Genomic DNA, 19,394 nt, shown 5'->3' on the forward strand with positions numbered 1-19,394 from the left:
CTACCTTGGTACCTACGGAGATGTCGCACGCATATACCCCCTTGCTTTTATTGTAAGGACCACTTTCCTCATCCCCCCAGGGTGCTGTTGGCTGGTGGAGACATGGATGCCATCGGGAAGTCAAATAGTTTTGAAGAAGTATTTATAACAGCCACTGTTTTGTTTATAAAATGGAGATAAAAGAGAAAGAAATTAAAGGGTCTTCATCATGTATCTAAAATCTGAGGATGAAGGTCTTCTCTTCTTCAACATGACTTCCGTTGATGGTTGTTGTAGTTAACAAGGGTTCACGTGACTGATAGCGTGATAACGTGGTTGTTTGTTATCGCATGAGTCCGATGACGGCATTGGTTGACATTTCGCATGTGGTCGGTTGTTACATGTCGAAGGAATGTCTTTGTGCAACAGACATTAAGATCGACAACCACTCGCGCCCAACGTCGCGCAATCTTCCAAACAAAACAAAACCAAACATGGCAACGCAACATCCAGACGATCGCAGCGACGGTCCTTGGAGCGATAAGAACAAGCGCAAGTTCCGAAAGTTGGTACTTTCATTCCCAGCACGACGACTCTTGAGACACCACGACGCTTGAAACTGACCGGACCTACGGCCCTGCTGGGCCGACCTTTTCTACCGACAGCAAAGACCTCAGCGAATTCTATGACCCGTGCCAGGAAGCCGCCGCGAGGAGCATACAATGTCTGAACCGCAACGGCGGGGACAGGACCATGTGCCAGGATTACTTTGCGTGAGCATTCAACGCCAGAGCCTGCCAATGACAGGAGAGCCAAACCCTTCTGATTGGGAGCACCAGAGGAGACTAACTCGCGATTCTCATACAACCAATGCGCCACGGGCCTCCAGTGCGTATCGCGAATGCAAAAAACAATGGGTAAGCAATTCCTCCATCAGTGGCGGTGCATGTACAACGCAACGGAGACTTTGCCTGCTGACGGCGAACTATAATCATTCTTTTTGTTTGTTTTGCAGATTGGCCGAAAAAGAGAAGTCTACAACATCCCGAAAGACTCCGAGTCTGGAGGTGAACAAGATCAAGGGCAATAATGACTCGACCCTCCGAGAAAACTATGCAAACTACATCAGCCGGCCCTCTGCCGTACACATGCGATGCCAGCCTACACAATGGCGTTTAGCCACTAATAACCTGGTCTTTACCTAGTCAGGGATAATGGTTTAGTTCACCTCCAGTGCTTTGTAGGCCGAGCCCCTTTCGTGTCCGTCTTATATGTGACCAGGGAAACCCAGACTATAAAATATGAGAGAAATGTACGATTAGGTACCTATACATCATCAGCATTGCATACATATGTCCGATAGTGCGCAAAATCCCAAACGAAGACTACTACGTATAGTACCTACAGTAGTGGCCAGGCATCGTCGAGAGGCATTTCATCACAACCCTGGTTTAACCATGTTCAGCCTACCCGTAAAACTTTCGACCTTGGATTTTATACGGATAGCTGGACTCATGCGACTATATAGTACCGACGGATACTTCTTGCGCTGCGGCTGTGACATGTCATTTGCGTCCATCAAATTGTCGTGCGTGATGATGCGGTCGACCAATGGCTGGCACTGTGGCTACCGACTTTACGTGGACCGTACCTTACCTAACTACCTTAGCTTTCAACGACAATTTCTCTTCATTGGACTTTTCACAGTTAACCTATTTCCGGTAGCGGCGCTGCATGCGGTGGCTTCTATGCACGGTTGTTTTCGTTCCTTATTTTGTTTGGATTTTTCTTCGGTGTGGCTTTTTGGTTTCTTTTTATGGTATCCAAACCAAACGCCGGCTGTCTGATCCGCGAGCGCCTTCCCAAAGTACGTAGGTAGTAGATCTTCGTGCTCGATTCAGGTATCATGGTCGAACTGACTACAAGCTCCGGCCAAGCTGGGCCAGGCTGGAAACAGTTCCCCACAACAAGTGGATAGAAAACGACGTATTGGACAGGGAAGCGGCATCTCGATGGTTCCAAAATCATACGGAAAGCCCCCCCACGGCCAGGGGGAAGTGGGCACAGGGCAGTGATGGGGGAAGCAATGGGGTTGGTCGCCCAGTGTTATTCCAAGATTTTACTTGCAGCCGCTGTGCCTCTTATCTTCCAACAACGCACGTTGCTCTACGTTACCTTGCCCCCCTATTGTAGTTTCTTTTGCGTCCATCCGGAAAAGAACGGTTCTTTTTTGACGAATTTTCATTCCCTCGACCCATAAGACGCCGACAAACTACAGCAGCATTCCCGACCGCGAACCTCGAAAATATACCGATGTCGATTGGGCAAGAAGACTTTCCCCTTGAGAGTGGATCGTCGATAGTTTGGCGACCGCAAAGCTTGGTGCGATAAATTCATCGCGACTCGCTGGTGACGGACGGCACGGCACACCCAGCGTCGTCTTTTGGTGGTGCCCGCTTGCACAACAGAACACTTGACACGCATCAACGATGGACAGACCAAAAGGGGCAAAACGTCGATTTGACCTCTTTGCTTTGGGGTGAGTTTGGACATGGCTTGTTGTGGTTTGCAGATGTAAATTCAGAAGGAAGAATTGGGTTTGCGCATGCGAACCCCCTGCAGATCCGCATCAGACGAGACGACCTCAAGTTCACAATCGACAGACGACAACGCCAAAAGTTAAATAAAACTCCCGGCCGCACACTAACCTAAATCCACCACAAACACCTAGATGCCTTGTCGCGACTACTAGCCGTTTAGGCTCTCGATTCGATAGCACCTCCTCGTTTGCGCGACCACAATATTTTTCTATAACAGTTATCGCCATAACTGCGGCATTTTGTTTTGTCCTTTCACGTCTGGTCTCGACTGAGACTGCATGGACAAGGTCCCTAGATGTCGACGAAAAACCCGGCCGCGCGACCTCGCAAATACCGATTCTCACAATCACCGAACCGGAGCCACTCCGGACTGTTCAACCTCTTCTCAAGTCGGCAAACCATTTTGCCGTAGTTATAAAACGGCGGTCCCCGCCAACCAGAGTATCTCTGCTTTTGTCTGTGGTGGTCTGTCGTGGACTACTCTTCTGGCATGTGCTCAGGTACATACAATGTTCCTGGGGCTGGATCCAGGTAGGCCGCATCCCTATATGCCTCGATATACATGGCATTTTGAAAGCTGACGCAATGATTCCATACGTCTGTTAAAAAGGCTCTGCTGCCATTGTCTGTCCTTCTGGTCGATGTGGTGATCCCAGCAGAGCGCACACGGATATCCCTGCCCCACGTGAGGATAGACGACGATGAAGAGTTGATACAATCTCGACGTCGTCACTGCCATGGCTCGAGGAACTTGCGCCTGAGGTATGCAGTGCTGGCGGCCATGTGGGCCTTTGCAGCTGCCCAGATGACGATGCACTGGTATCGACCTACGGATGTCATCTGTCCGCGGGGATGGAGGATAGAGCAGTACATTCCTGCCACGCAACTTATCTGCTTGGCCCTGGACGCCGCCTTTTTGGTACTAACCCATCGTATTCGGCCAGGCCAAGGCAGCGACGGGATGGATAACAACAGTCCTAGCTATTATTCGGGCTCGTGCTGGAAGACGCTCACTTTTGTCTTTACAGCCACGGCCACCATATTGGGATTTTGTTTCTGGGTCGGTTCTACAGGCGACTATGATCCCCAGGTACACGACGCACTCGACGGATTAGAAAGATCCGACTTGGCCGGCGACTCCCTTTGTGCAGCTGTGCTGCTGCTTTCGGTCATCCATTTACTCGCCAGGATACATCCTGCCACAATGGCGCTCATGATTTCCGGTATTAGCCTCCACGCGCATCGACTCGCTACACGTGGCCACGATGCGCCCTGGGAACACATGGACTGGACAACATCCATGTTGTTTCCTACAGTTATGATCATCTCGGGTGGAATGCTGATTCGGTGGGATCGAGACTTTCGCCCGCAGCCGAGGTCATCTTCTACCGATGGGATCATACACAGAGCGTTGATCTTTGGCTACGTGATACTGGCTGGCTCGGTTCTTTGCTCGACGGTCTTGCGCGCACCGGATGAATCTACTATTCATGATGTGCCGGGGTTAGGGACCATCATATCCGCCGCCTACGCCGAGTCTGAAAGGTGGCAAGCACATGCCGGCAGCAGCAAAACGCTCGAAGAGGCGGTTCGGACTTACCGGCAGCGACAGGGCATACCGCCACCGCCCAATTTCGACAAGTGGTACGAGTTCGCACGGGCGAAAGACTCGGTTATCATTGACGACTTTTCCCAGATCGAGTCGGATCTGCTCCCTTTCTGGGGCATGGAGCCTTCCGCCATTCGGGACATGACAGGTCAGCTGCTCCAGTATCCCAAGGCCTCAATGGGTGGCCTGCGGATACAGAATGGCGAAATTAAGCTCTCGCCGCATATCCCCGGCACTCACCTGTGGATGGTGATGGGCCTGGCCGATATCATACGCCCATTTTCGCAGTGGCTTCCCGACATGGATCTTGCCATCAACCTCGACGACGAGTGCCGTGCTGCTGTGCCGTTTGAAGACCGGGCGGCGTTGCAGGCCGAGGCTGGGATCACCCGATCTCGACTGGGGAAGGTCGGGGCTGGGGATCTGATCGCATCGTTCAACTCATCCCATGCTTCAACCTCAAAATGGTCAAATCGCTTTATGGCTAAGGACGGCATGAAGGACAAGGCGATCTTACCGCCTTTCTTTGAGGACTATCACAAAAAGCCCATCTATCGCACTTTGGTGGCACCAACGTGTCCTCCTGAGTCTCCCGCGAGGAATTGGCGGTGGTGGAACAAGAGGGACACTTGCCTGGCATGCGCGGCGCCACACACTTCCTTGAGCATGGAAGGCAGGGTTGTCTCGAATTGGACAGGGGCTCAGGATGTGTGTCATCAGCCCGACATGGCGCATCTAGACGGCTTCATTTTCTCGCCCGCAGCCATGATCACAACTCGGAAGATGATGCCCATCTTCAGCCAGGCAAAGGTGACGGGATTCGTCGACATTCTGATGCCGTCGCCATGGAATTTCCATTCCAAGACGCCTTACAAGGAGTCTGCTGATATGTCGTGGGACAAGAAGCAAAACACTGTTTTCTGGCGTGGTTCCGCAACGGATGGCTTTGCGGCTGCTGGGTCATGGACCTCATTCCTGAGAGCAAGATTTGTCGACGGTGCAGATTCCATTGCTGAACAGATGGGGCCGTCTGCAGCAAACTCAGGCGTCGGATTGAACGTCAGTTTTGTCGGTAACTTTCCCCGATGCGAGGGACCAGACTGTTACGCAGAAGCGCAGCATTTCTATGAAAACCGCCGCTCGCCACTGATGATCGAAGGGGTCGATGAACAAAACGCCAAGGAACCTGCGGAAAACAAGAAAAGCTTAGGTGCCTCCGTCGCTTTTGAGGAGCACTTCAAATTCCGACACCTCGCAGACTTGGACGGAGCCGGCTTCAGCGGGCGCTTTCTTCCATTTATGCAAAGCAAGAGCCTCGTGTACCGGGCTGGCCTCTTCCGGACGTGGTTCGACGAGCGCGTGCATCCTTGGCGTCACTACGTGCCATTGGACCTGCGTATAGGGATGGGCACGGACGCTTGGTATTCGGTTGCCGCCTTCTTCGGCGGCAGGCGGGGGTCCCATCTTGGAGAGAAGATTGCGCTCGAGGGGCGCGAGTGGGCGGAAAAGGCAACCCGGCCGGCGGACATGCAAGTTTACATGTTCAGGCTACTGCTCGAGTGGGGCAGGATAGTGGATGACAGGAGAGAAACCTTGGGCTACTTTGGGCCTAGTCGGAGTGGTGGCTGATCTGGTTGCCATGTGTATATGAAATCAAGGTTCGGTATATGTGTAGCAACTAATGTTTCCTTTGTTATTTTTCGGAAATGGGTTTTCTTCCATCGCTGGACGGGAAGGGTTTTGTTCGACGTTTGTATATATCATGAGGCAAGCATGCATGTTTCTGTATAGGGTGTTCTTTTGATTTTGGCCAAGACAGGCCACAGGGATTGTTCATAGGTTTGGATAAACCAGTATAGAGTATTCAGTCTACATAGGATTCATAGAACAAAGCGTTTAGCAACTGCTCTATCTTTTTTCTTTTTTTTTTTTTTTTTTTTTTTTTGGAAATGCAATAACTAGCAAGGAGCGTGAGCTTGCTGAAACATGAGTTGACTGGAGCTCATGTTCTGTTCGTGCGCGTGTTGGGTTGGAAAGGAACATTTACCTCATACCGGTAATTTACAAGTGATGTAGGCGGTATGCATTCCATGCGCAATGGAAACACAGGACTCTAAACAAGTTGCGGGTTGTGACTTGCTCCTTCATGCCCAACGCTGCCACTGGAGGTCGCCCAGGTTTAACATCTACCTTAGGTACTAGGTAGGTATCTAGGCACATACAGAGGTGGCCATCAAGGTTGGCATTCATGCTCAAGTAGAGTGGAATATCAACTGGCTACCTTAGATACCTACCTAGGTTGGAAGGTACCTCGACTTAACTTAGTTGAGATTATCATAAGAGCCCAGCATGTGAATATTTACCCGATTCTGAGGGATATCTGAGGCACAGCCCAAGCAATCTTTTTGGCTGCCGTCTCGGTCCCCTGGGTACTCTGGCGGTGTCGAAAACTGCCAGCTAGGTACCTCAAGGCTACCTATGCTGCCGCCCACTCCCGACCAACCGTACAGAAAACCAATTTGGCACAAACGAGAGCCCTGAAACTTACGTCCTCTGGCTGCAACTGACGCGTCGCGTGGAAAACAAAAATTTTCCCCATACGCGTGTTGACTCTCTTCCCCTTATCACGAGCTCTCCAGCCCCAACCGCGTTTTCCTCCGCGTTAACAACCGCGTTAACAACCGCATTTTTTTTCGTGTTCCCTTTTTGCCTACCCCTTAACCTCCAGTGGTATGATAAACTAAACCCTCGTAAGAAAGGGCAAACAGAAACCGCCTGCTTATATTACTAGCTCCATACATGTCAGTTTCAATTTTCAAGGCTCACACCAAACAACTTTCCCAGACATCCACGTGATGTCAAGCCCCCATCATCCCTGATGAACTTGCACCATCTTCAAGGCCGAGCGGCTCCGGCTGGGCCTAAGCTCAGAGGTACACCTTTGAAGCTACGGAGGGACTTGAGGCGAGCCCAGGCAGAACGAGACAAGAAGCTTGATGATATCGAGCGGGATTCCAGAGCAAATGTTCTATATCGCCCCAAGGTACGCTTCCCCTCCTCTTTTAGCCTTTTCCCTCCTACTATGGGATGAGTTGGCACTAACAGACCCAGCGCTCGCGTGGACAAACTCAAGATGCTCGCCGCCGTGATTGGAGTTCCATGAACTTGGAGCTACCATCTAGGCCTAGACAAAGTGCGGGCAAGCATGTGGATGTACAGGGCCAGCACGGCCAGCGCCAAGAGAGGCTCGAAATTCGTCTTGAACCGACAAGTCCAGACGACAGAATTCGTCAACGACAACGTGCTCCACGTGCTCCAGTTACTCCTCCGCCTCGACGGTCGCCACGTACAAGAAGCTCTCCACAACACAGCGAGCCATCTAATGAGTCTGCATCGGATGACAGTAGCTCCGACGATAGTAGCCCCAGCGATACTAGCTCAGATGATAGCGGCTCCGACGACGAGCCTTCGCTGTGCAAGCGCAAGGCTAGGCCGAGAGTCAAGTTGAGCAAACGTCAGCAAAGGGATCTGCTTGTGGAGTTTGTAGTCGGCGAGAACGACTTCCTCGGCGCCCTGGCAAACGGTGCAAAATGCCACAGAGACATGCCGTTCTGGATAAATATTCGAAAACGGCTGCGACTGGACCAGGTCACTAACAAATGGAGTGATCTGTCGAGGGCATTCGGTGTCATTGTTGGCACTAGAGAGAGACAGGCGATGGCAGGGAAGAAAGTCCCCTGCAATAGCGATGTTGAAAGGCTCATCGATAGCTGTGCCAGAATCCGGATTCGTCGTGGAATACTTGACGGGTTTGTCGATGACAAGCTCCTCAACCCAAATATGGTACCAGGCCTTATCGAGTCCGGCAGCCTCGAGCAGTGCGAGCTGATCCTGGGCGAGATGCAATATCTTCAGAGAAAGCAACGCAATAAGGAGGTTCCTGATGGACCAGATAATGCAGACGAGGAATCGGATGCACAAGATGACTCGGAGTTACAAGACAGCAACGATAGCAGCGACTCTAGCTGCGATTCCAGCAGCAGTGATGATAGCAACGACATCAACGATGACGACGGTGAAAGTACGAGTGGTGTCAGCGACGCTGCACATCAAACGGCTTCATCCCCGCCAACTTCACCGATCATGGCCAGCCCACGTTGGCCCCATGCCGACCAAGCTTCTTCGCCCTCGTCAACTACCGCTGCTACATACCACGCGGATACCGACTACGCAGATAATGGCGATGATGAAGATGATTCTTCTGCAATAGAAGAGGCAATCGCTTTGCTGCAGCGCCGACAGGAACGCAAAAGAAGGCGGGCAGAGTCAGGAGCGGACGAGGCCCCGTCGCGCAGGGTCAGGATGCAGCATGAAAATGATGCCATGAGAACAAGAGGCCGCGATGGTGCGGACGAGCTTCTGGGACGTTGGGCCGGTGTTATATGAGCAGTTTCTACTTTGCTCTGACCTTCTGGCGGGCGGCCATATTTCTGAATATGGGGATGCTACTTGATGTGGAAATTGTTGAAAGGCAGCGATAGGTGGATGAAGGATGAATGGTACTCATGTATAAACACCTTTTAATTCGTAACAGACTGTCAATCAAATCACCAAGTAATATAAAAAGACCCAAGACTCCTTTTTGTTTTTTTAATTTCCCATTTGTAGTCACTGTTGATAGACAGGTTGGGCCGCCGCCGGGGCGCCAGCGGCGGGTAGTCATGAGCTAAACAAACGCGCGAGGTTCATACAGGGCAATGCGTGCCATCTGCCTTTTCTTTTTCTTCTCTCGCCATGGAATTGTGTTTGGACAAGGAATATGTGGAAATTCGAGGTAAGTAGGTACTCGGGAAGGCTCTTTGACCAGAGTCTGAACACGATCTGACGAGATCCTGACATGGTGACTGTAAATGTGAAGAGCCAATTCCAGCTGCCGGCCACCTACACCCGCCATTTTTTCGGACCTTCCTGGGCCACAATCTGCTTTTTGTCAAGGTCAAATTTCCCTACGAGACAGTAATATAGCAATCCGAACTGTCCGGGTCTCTAGCTTTGCCAAACAACGCAACATACATCACCGCAAGAAAGCTCCACTTCTGCTATATCACGACGGTTCCAGCTTCAGACAAATTGATCTAGAGTAAGCGATATTCAATGGGTCCTATCAGGATAGCGAGCCTAGAATTGGACCGTGAAGCTAATTTTCAAAGCACCATTCAGGCTACCTAACTGACCCGGAGCGCCCAGTTCGCCCGCCATGACTCCTGGACTAGGTGCAAGGAGTGAAGGCAAAGCCCGCAGTCCTTGGCCTGCGCAGTTCAAATTAGAACTCCTCAAACTGATGATCGCCAACAAGGAAGACTGGAACTCGAAAGATCGAGCCGATCGGCGGGACTTTTTCGACATCGTCGCTGCCCAAGCCAAGACTAAGTTTGGCAAGGTCATCGACGCGGAGGACATCAGGTCCAGGGTACACATCTCCATGTGCGGTCCCCGGCGCAACTCCACGTTCAAGACAGATCCTGTGGGCGAGACACAAATCAAGGTGGACGAGTGGAATGCAATCGTTGACGACAACCCACGTGGCGACAGCCCGAAAAAGCTTCAACGGTTAGATGACCGTTCGGTAGAGGCTCTGGCGAAAGCCTCCATCAACTGTATCCAGACAGCCCGCAAGACATTGCTGCGTCCCTCCAGCAGCCCCGAGCAGTGGCAGGACGCCGAGATACTGCTCGCCATGTCTCTGGTCATGGCAGCTCGAGAGGAAGACAAATCCCGTTTTATAACGCCGCAACAACGCAACGAAGTCCTCTCATGGACCAGATCGACTCAGCGCACAGCTTTGCTCGACTTGATACCGGCCAAGCCCCGGCGGCTTGCGCAAGTAAAGGAGAGTTCGACGCCAATACCGCAAGCGCAGGAATCCAAAAATCATCCGGGACAAGCACAAAATCTGAGCAAACCTGCTATTGATCTTCCCATTCGCCCGGCACAGGAGATTCGCCCTATCACTCCACAGGCTGCGGATGTCGATGTGGTGGACCTCACAAGCCCACCTCAATCGCCAATATGCCACCCAGAGGTAAGCACCGTGGTTGGTCAGAGTTTCGAGGCGACTATGAGATGCAATAATTGACACCTATCTCCCTCATACTCACAGGAACAGCTCCGACCCGTTGCACAAAAGTCATCAGACGACTCAGACTCGGGCTCAGACCCAGATTCGGACTTGGACTCGGACTCCAATCACTCTGGCCCCAGACCCCATGCGGCGGCAACTTCAAAAGTTATCCTTCGCCCATCCCAGGTCTCCCGGCGAGCTGGCTTGGACAGGGCCGATTACTCGGATTCGGACTCATCAGTCTCGAGCTCTGATGATGACCACGACAAGTCAAAATCACTCAAGACCAAGCTGACGCTAGAATCCGCATGCCTTCCTTCGCCTGTCATGCCGACAACCTGCCCACAAAACAAGCGCAAGGCATTCATTGAGTTGACAAAGGACGATAACAACAAGAAGCCCAAATTAGGCGTAGATTTTAGGCTGCCCAAGCAAGCAGTCCACCTACCAGCAGTAAAGTTGGGCTTTGCCAAGACCGCGATAGGCTCCAGTATCAGCGCTGACGAGGTGCTGGACCGCAACATCGCTTTGGGGGCACACAAGAAAACAGCCACTCAGCCTGGAAAGCAGACAAACAACCACAATCGTGGCGGTATCCAGAAAGGCAACGATGCCAAGAAGAAGAAGAACTACTATAGAAAACGGAAATCCAACCAGAAGAAAGTGTAGAGGTAGCTGAAGAAGCAAAAGGTGGATGGTTCAGACGTTTGCCTCCACCGCGGGCATTCCTTTTTAATTTTTGCCAATGTCACCCTGAAAACGTTTCTTCACATTAGCCTTGTCGCTTATACAATTCGGGTGTGCTTTTTGGGCTCTTTCTCCATGAGCCTGATGAAACAAGAGGCAAGAATATTCCTCAGTCCACTGGATTCCACAAATCAATGGGAAACTTGAAACTAACAAGTCTCTGGTCAGCGGATAGGACATTTGTCACCCTCGGCTAGGGCTAGTTTTCTTAGACGAGCGAGTTGCGCTGGCACCACGTCGACGGCGGACGGCTGGCCACTACGATGACCTACGGAGTACAACTCGGGACTAGAAATGCACAGGATATAAAAGGGCACTTGGACTCTGTGAGAGGCCGAAGAGCCTGGTCGTTTGGGGCGCATGTGACAATTTTGGGACGTGCCCACACCGCCTTTGATAATCAGGGGGGGTGTGGTACCCTTATGCAGGGTATCATTCTTTGTCCGACCTGGCCAAGCATCCAGATGCGATGGAGCCTCAACAAAAAAACTTGGGGACGATCCCCAACAGAAAAAGAAAAAAAAATCGGAAAGAAAGTGGACTGGCAGTCGGCATTCTGCATTCGACTTGCCAATTCGGGATTTAATTCTCAATGTAATTCTACGGAGTAAAGGTCTTATTACGGAAGGGAGTAACCGCCGGCTTGGTCAGTTTCTGTTACCGCCTCAATCGCCAATTCTCTACCTATTTTATCAATTTATACTATACCTTGTTTGAATTTCTTATTCTCAATGCAAGTCAATGAGCTAGCTACGTCAGTTCAAGGCTAACTAGGAAGATAGTGGCGAGGGTATTTGACAACTGGCAAGTTTCTGAATACTGACGATTGAGTGCCTACCACGGAGTAGCCTGGCGTTAGTGCCTACCTGATCCCACGCCTTGTCACATGCCATTGGAGGGGCACTCTCAGATATTACGGCGTAAAGATGCACTAAAAGTGTAGAACGTCCCAATCGTACCTAGATTAGTGGGCCGCTAAGCCTTGTCCCCTGGGACCGACCCCCACCTTCTCTGATGTTTGTTTGGCGAATTATACATGTTGGGGGAAAGCTCCGCAGCATGGAGTTTTTCGAAGCTGCAGCATCGGTACGATTGAATCCTGGCAAAGTATCGCGTTATGATTTTAATATGATGAAGAGCTGCAAACTAATTTGCACCAACGGCTTGTTCACTAGGAACAATACAACTCTTCTTTGACACAGGGGAAATATGCTGAACATAACATGTCAGGTCTAGTTTGGGCAGTATCCGTAGTGGTACTTCGCATATATTCCGTAGGTAGTATAACCCAGGTGACATTTGGTTGGTACGGATATAGGCACTCCTTACATACACAACCCCTGCTACTGCAGTATGTCAAGCATGTGAAAGTTTCCAGAGCTCTCGAAGCAAAGAAAGATCTTAGCTCATTACTCTGTAACACGGTCAGGCGCATGAGTCGAGAGTTGGATTTTCGTAATATCTCTCTCTGTGTCTCTTTCTTGCAGCAAAGCAGGCAACGAGTATGAAACTAAAGACAGATCATCCAACGCGCAGCAGCCAAGGCGCATCGTTTCAAGATAAGTAAGGCGTGCAAGTGGCTAGCGTTACCTTTCCTCCGTATCAATGACAAACATAAGAATGAGAAGGAGCCACTAGGTAGGTACGCATACGTGCGGAGTACGCATAAGACATTGCCATGTGGCTTACTCGACGTCAAGCCAAAAACATCGGCTGGAGCGCATCCCGTTTGTCCCATATTATGCACTATGCAAACATGCCACCTTGCCACATACTCTGGTAGTACCAATGTGTGATAGCCTGAATACCTAGGTAGATTCCTGACCTGTTTATAAATTGAAATACCATCATGGCGGAACCTCGGTAGATCAGGTTGGCACGCACTGGCTACATGTTGAAACCGTCGTCACCCTTCAGAATCTCTGCTTAAATGGGAAAGAAAACAAAAAGTGACAGACAGTACATAAGAATACAGTAGTCAAGTCACGTACGTACTTGGCATTGATTCAATGTCAGATGTCCAAAGGTCCCGCAAGACACCCAAGGCGAATTTGCTTTTACGTCGTCAATTGGCATCTCTTGCATAGTACTTCCGTGGTGGCAATCTTGGTTTTACCATTGTGGTCCATTTCTTCTCGTGGTTGTCAATCTCCGTCCGCCCTACCGTACCGTTGCGCCAAAAAAAAAATAAAAAAGCATGCAACGTCCAAACTGTGGAGAGTCAATACCCGGCAGCTGCAACCAAGAAAGCGGCAAGCCCCCTGAACGCCGCGGCGGACTTCCCAGGTTGGGAGTGTCGCTAGGAGCACAGTTAGGCAAGGGCTCCCCCCAAGACCCCAACAAATCCTAGTTCGAATCGAACCACCAAAATTATCCCGCCACTACACTTTGGCCGAGGCTTGAACGGGCGTGCTCGAATACTTTTTTTTATGTCTTGCTTTATTTAGTTCCGCCCTTGTTACTAAAACCTACCTAGCCCACTAGAGCACATTCTTGGTAGCTGACTATTATACCAAGACATTCTGCTCTGCTTGCTGGCAACAGAACTCCTCTCCCTTCTTTACATTCTCAGTCAATTGGCGACGTTGCAAACGCCATATTGTTCCCAACCTGGAATATCAACCTTGAGGCTATTTCCGACTGCCAAGGTTTACGTTGGTCATTGAAGAAGTAGCGCTGTACCCAGGAATTCTGCATCCGTTTGCAAGATGCCTTCCACCAGATCGACCACATCGGGCATTGCCCAGGAGAAGACTCCTATGAGGCGAACGACCACCTCGGCCACTGTCGAATCGGACGTCTCAGCTCCGGGAACCGCTGTTCAGTCGCCTATGGACTCGCCCCGCCACTCTGCCTCGTCCACCTCACTCTCTTCACTCTCTTCCGTTGATGCGGCGGCCGAGAAGAAATCCAACGAGTCTGTCGGCAAACTCGTCGACACGTACGGCAACACCTTTGAGATCCCTGACTTCACCATCAAGGACATCCACGATGCCATTCCAAAGCACTGCTTTGAACGCTCTGCTATTCGTAGCTTGAGCTACGTCGCCCGTGATATGGTCCTCCTGGCGACGACCTTCTACGTGTTCCACAACTACGTGACACCAGAGTACATTCCCTCGAAGCCGGCTCGTGCTGGTCTGTGGGCCATTTACACGGTGCTCCAGGGCCTCTTCGGCACCGGAATCTGGGTTCTTGCCCATGAGTGTGGCCACCAGGCTTTCTCGCCTTCCAAGACCATCAACAACACGGTTGGCTGGATTCTCCACTCGTCTCTGCTGGTTCCGTACTTCAGCTGGCAGATGTCACACAGCAAGCACCACAAGGCCACTGGCCATATTGAGCGCGACATGGTCTTTGTGCCCCGCACCCGGGAGGAGCACGCCAGCAGGATCGGCCGCATGGTCCACGAGCTGTCGGAGTTGACCGAGGAGACGCCTATTGCCACCCTTATCCACTTGGTTGGGCAGCAGCTGATCGGCTGGCCTCTGTACATCATCACTAACAAGACCGGTCACAACTACCACGAGCGCCAGCGTGAGGGCCGTGGCAAGGGCAAGAAGAACGGTCTTTTCACTGGCGTCAACCACTTCAACCCCAGCAGCCCTCTGTACGAGAACAAGGACGCCGGAAAGGTGCTTCTCAGCGACCTGGGTGTCGGCCTTGTTATCGCTGGCCTCGTGTACCTTTGCCAAACTTTCGGCACCCAGAACATGCTGGTTTGGTACTTTATCCCCTACCTCTGGGTGAACCACTGGCTCGGTAAGTCTTGATCTTTCCCAAATACCGCTTCGTGTCAACAACGCCTTAAAAAGATGAGAGAAAGCACGCGAGCTAACAATTCCCCGTGAATCCCGCAGTTGCCATTACATTCCTTCAGCACACCGACCCCTCGCTTCCGCACTATACTGCCGAGGAATGGAACTTCGTCCGAGGTGCCGCTGCCACGATCGATCGCGAGTTTGGCTTCGTCGGCCGCCACCTGCTTCACGGTATCATTGAGACCCACGTCCTGCACCACTATGTCAGCACGATCCCCTTTTACAACGCCGACGAGGCTACTGATGCCATCAAGAAGGTGATGGGCAAGCACTACCGCAGCGACACTGCCGGCGGCCCTGCTGGCTTCCTTAAGTCACTCTGGACGAGTAGCCGCATGTGCCAATGGGTTGAGCCCAGCGCCGAGGCTGAGGGTAGTGGCAAGGGTGTCCTGTTCTTCCGCAACCACAACAAGATCGGCACTCCTCCTATCAAGATGTCTGCTCAGTGAGTCGACTGACTGAGTGAGAGGCCGTGTTTATGCCATTTGTTTGATTCATCGGGCTGCTTTGTGGCTCTTCTTTCTGTATCGAAGGTTCTGGGGGAACTTGTTTTGTTCAAGTTTTATCTCCGGATTTTATATCTCTTTCTCGTTGGCCATTCGTTTGGTTGGCGTTATGACTAATGTCAGCGGCAGTCGTGGGCCGCGCCGAGGGCAAGTCAGGCTACTTTGTGGGAATATACCCGCCGTGGACGGCCCAGATGACTGATAGAGGCATGGGCTTAGATGGATCTGAGAGAGCTAGAGGACAAAAGAACAAACTCGTTGTTTTCTAGGAAAATTAGACTATGCAATGACCTTCTTGGCATGCATAAGGTGCGTCGGGAAGCAAAGGCTTAGACAAGCTTCGCGACTTCTTATCATTTAGCAAATTCGTTTGATAGAAACATTTTTTTGGAACACCCTTGATGAAAATTGTTGGTCATGTTATAGGGAAAGAATCAAATGAATGGATCAAGGGAGCGCCGCGGCGGACAAAGTAGTTTAAAGAGGGTGAGAAATCAGCGATCGACAAATATGAACGAATCACACATGACGGTGTTCCGGGCATTCCGAACTTGGAGCTCATGCACGCGCGCGTCCACATGAACAGGAAGGCTGTACTGATTATCTAAAACTGGGTCTAGTTCTGGTCAAAGAACAACCACTTTATATTGTCCTCCTTTTCCATAAGACTAATTATTATTGTTCTGCTTAGTCAGAAAATCACTCTTTGCAATAATGGGTTGCTCGATCAACCGTTGAAGAATACGGACGATGAGCTGTTTTGTTGTTGGGAGACCGCGAGATCCATCTATTTCACGCCGTCCTCGATTTGGATTTATACGGACAGATCTATGCCGGACTCTGGCAACTGAGTGCAGTCTGTGTCAGTTTCCCTTCTCAGGGAACCATCTCCATCACCCTTGTCGGTCTCGAGTTCGTTCTCGGGGGCCCTTCAGAAATGACATTTGTATCTCTGGAGCCGCAGTTGCCGTATCTATTGGAGGCTTCTCTAACCAACCAGCGCCTTTGGCTCAGTCTCTAACCCCGATCCGTCCCATGATAACTACAAGACCAGGATATTTTCTTCCGATCTCAAACTCACGGATCCGAAGCACACACACCTTGAGAACTCTTGCCAAGCTTTTACACTGTTGGGACAAACTCCAACACGGCCTTGTTGATCAAAGGTAGCGCCTGAACCGCCAAGCCATGTCCTCACAAAAGTTACCGCTTTCTCTCGTGATTATATTCTGTTTGAACCTCCAGGAAAGCGACATTGGGTTCGGCACCTAGGGATTGCAACGCTCTTTTCACAAGCCAGTCAAAAAAACAAAAACAAAACGACGATCTGTCTTGCCTGGGCTGGAAGAGCCTCTTGCCTGATCGAAGGGACTCGCAAGCCCGCGAAAAAAAAAAAAAGATCTTTGGTCTAGTCCGAGATTCGTTTGAAGCTCCTGCTCAGGACAGTATAATGTTGCCTACCGTGGCTAAGCTCGATATCCGGTACTTAAGCGCGTTTATGGTTATCGGAAGTCCCATTTATCCAGACCGAGGAGGAGGAAGACATGTGTTTTGGGTGTGTTGAAGATGAGGAGATAAGCAGATATGTACGGAAATCGATATCTTCTAAGTTATCCAAATGTTGGCGTAAACAATGCCCAAGGTACTTGGATCGAAATAAAAGGAGTCAAGGGCTATGTGAAAAGAAGCACCGCCAAAAGGCATCGCCCCTGGTTGTACAATACAAAGGCCGATTCAAAAAAAGGGCGCTTCCAATCCACAACCAGCCCCCGAAAAAGAATGGAACCCGAATAACTTTGGAGACTTTTGCCTTTGCTAACAGGGCAACGGAATGGTTCTGCACATGACATAGGTATACATGCGAGCAAGTCCGTTGAACTTTATGGCGACCAAGCCATCCGCCCATTCTGCAACCCCCTTTGCAATGACAAGAGAGCACGGCTTAGCCAACAGCTGTCAACGTGCGTTGGACAAGCAACTGACAAACTGACTTATCAGGACTGTACAAGGAATATTACAACCGAAAGGAGTACACGCAACTACCTAACCACCTTGTAAGTCTAGGACCGCGATAAGCTTGTATGTACAGCAAACCGGGAACACCACATGTGCTCATGTCCAAGTCAAAATGTCAAACCAGCCAGTCAGCTACTTCGGACCTACCGTATACGCTTGCTAGGCACGATAGTCTGGCCCGAAATAGACGCCGGGGCGCGCGTAGAGAAGGCTAGCCACGGCAGCAACGGCAGCAACGGCGCGGAGAAACACACCAAGTCCAACACCGAACGAACATAATTACCTGCTGCCCATACGGGAAGGCAGACTGGACGGGGAGGGCGGAGAATTGTTGGCCGATTCCTTGCAGGATATGGACTTGAGTGGGAGCCCGCGTACTACTTTGTACGTCGTTTTGCAGCCGAGACCCTCCACACTCACAGTCCACACGAACCCCCATTGCCCCCCCTGAAAAAAAGTCCCCTGCGTTTATAGATGGCAAAGCTCTCCCGGGGGGGCAAAGATAGCACCTCCCAAAGATGGAATGGCGCCGTGTCAGCGTCAGCTACAACATTGCAAGCTACCTTAGCCGTGTGGGTTGGGCCAATAGGGGACGAATATTTACGAATGCAAGGTGTAATCCCCAAAGGCGCGGAAGGGATCCATCCATTGGCAAGCTGTATCTTCCCTAGCCCGCCTTGCCCACTACTTTTAGGCACATGCCGTCCCCTACCCTACCATGCCACTAAAGCACACCGAGTCGGTAGTAATTGTGACCCGGAAGTTTCCCAATGCCTTTGTTCAATCTGCTTGTCATGTCTTGCATGTTTAGCAAAATTTCCAAAAACCACTTCAACGTAGTCGAAAAGCAGCTGAAAAAACCCCCATCGACTTTTTTTTGTTAGTCTATGGCGCAATCAAGCATGATATATATTACGCCATATGTTTAATAAAAACAAGCTGGAGTTATAAAAACAAAGGGTTGTGCCGATCCAGCCGGGCCTCCCCTTGCTCTATTGTGGCAAGTTGATTTTTTTTCGTTCCAACGCGGAAAGGAAAAAGGCCAAGACTTTGATGATTCGACCCAGATAATGCAATATTACGACTTTGGCGCAGTTGGCTGGGCGCAGGAGAGTAGTAGCAAGAGTAGGTACTGCGTGAAAAAAGCCTCGGTGATTCGAATAAAGCCAAGACGGTGCATTCGGACAGCGAGAAAATTTTGTGATTGCAGTGTCTCCCTCTCCCCGTGCCAGGAAACGTTTGACGAAAGGGGTGGAAAGCGCACAAGATAAGAGTCCCGCTTTGCAAATTGAAGCTGTCTTGGCGACGACGTCTTGGCGTGTCGACTGACTGGTGATAGGCACAGGCCAGACCCAGGATGCTTTTGGAAAGTTGATGGTACTCTTTTTCCCTTCCTCAGCTTACTCTTGTTCGTATAGCACAAAAAAAAGGGAGCATCGTCTTATCTGTGACGGCCGGGTGTGTTTTGCCGTCTTGGTGCATGCGATATTGGAAGCAAACACACCTCTAATTTTTTGGTGGTCGTGTGCTCGGTTTGTTTCGATGGCAAAAGGGATCCGGGGCACGTCTGATTGATGTGTGTGTTTGGTGAACGTTATTGATCAAATGCAAAGGTGTGGCGGGGTCCTGACATGGGGTCCACGGCCAATTAACCAGCGATTTGATGCGTTTATCCCCGCAATCATGAAAGAGAGGGTGAAAGAGGCTTTCTGGGTTTTTGGGGTCAAGCGTCCAAGGCAAGCAACTAGGTACGAAGTAGGTTACTGTATAGAACTAGACTAGGGTGCCGCGAAGGAATCGGCCGAGAAATACGCACACTGTATCAAGGATACAAGGGGCAGTCGACGTTTAAGTGGGATTCTGTGCTTCCTGATCCCTGAACCTCTGCAAGCTCTGCTCCAATTTGATACGTACCTTGCAAACCACCAAACCCTCCCGAGGTTGACAGCCAGAGAAGGCAATTAATTGGTGGTGGTCCAGTAAGCCACAATCATC

At 50.8% G+C, this 19,394-nt stretch overlaps 5 protein-coding genes across 5 annotated transcripts; all 5 read left to right on the forward strand.

Annotated features, from left to right (window-relative positions):
* Positions 1-365: 365 nt before the first annotated feature.
* On the forward strand, positions 366-1,463 carry MGG_01981 (uncharacterized protein). Its single transcript, XM_003708671.1, has 4 exons — positions 366-544; positions 645-752; positions 869-896; positions 995-1,463. The coding sequence occupies exons 1-4, from the start codon at positions 381-383 to the stop codon at positions 1,067-1,069; spliced, it is 375 nt and encodes a 124-aa protein (XP_003708719.1). The 5' UTR covers positions 366-380; the 3' UTR covers positions 1,070-1,463.
* Positions 1,464-2,145: 682 nt separating this feature from the next.
* MGG_01982 (uncharacterized protein) lies at positions 2,146-6,094 on the forward strand. The gene is made up of 3 exons (XM_003708672.1): positions 2,146-2,518; positions 2,711-3,110; positions 3,190-6,094. The coding sequence occupies exons 1-3, from the start codon at positions 2,469-2,471 to the stop codon at positions 5,815-5,817; spliced, it is 3,078 nt and encodes a 1,025-aa protein (XP_003708720.1). The 5' UTR covers positions 2,146-2,468; the 3' UTR covers positions 5,818-6,094.
* Positions 6,095-6,702: 608 nt separating this feature from the next.
* Positions 6,703-8,827, forward strand: MGG_01983 (uncharacterized protein). Its single transcript, XM_003708673.1, has 2 exons — positions 6,703-7,231; positions 7,300-8,827. Exons 1-2 carry the CDS (start codon positions 7,067-7,069, stop codon positions 8,632-8,634), a joined length of 1,500 nt encoding a protein of 499 aa, XP_003708721.1. The 5' UTR covers positions 6,703-7,066; the 3' UTR covers positions 8,635-8,827.
* A 618-nt stretch (positions 8,828-9,445) lies between these two features.
* Positions 9,446-10,978, forward strand: MGG_01984 (uncharacterized protein; the record flags this gene model as incomplete). Its single annotated transcript, XM_003708674.1, has 2 exons — positions 9,446-10,270; positions 10,349-10,978. The coding sequence occupies 2 exons, from the start codon at positions 9,446-9,448 to the stop codon at positions 10,976-10,978; spliced, it is 1,455 nt and encodes a 484-aa protein (XP_003708722.1).
* Positions 10,979-13,512: 2,534 nt separating this feature from the next.
* Positions 13,513-16,016, forward strand: MGG_01985 (Delta(12) fatty acid desaturase). The gene is made up of 2 exons (XM_003708675.1): positions 13,513-14,818; positions 14,917-16,016. Exons 1-2 carry the CDS (start codon positions 13,765-13,767, stop codon positions 15,324-15,326), a joined length of 1,464 nt encoding a protein of 487 aa, XP_003708723.1. The 5' UTR covers positions 13,513-13,764; the 3' UTR covers positions 15,327-16,016.
* The last annotated feature ends 3,378 nt before the right edge of the window (positions 16,017-19,394 follow it).

The sequence above is a fragment of the Pyricularia oryzae genome, chromosome 1 (assembly GCF_000002495.2).
Source record: "Pyricularia oryzae 70-15 chromosome 1, whole genome shotgun sequence".
Classification (NCBI taxonomy): Eukaryota; Fungi; Ascomycota; class Sordariomycetes; order Magnaporthales; family Pyriculariaceae; genus Pyricularia; species Pyricularia oryzae.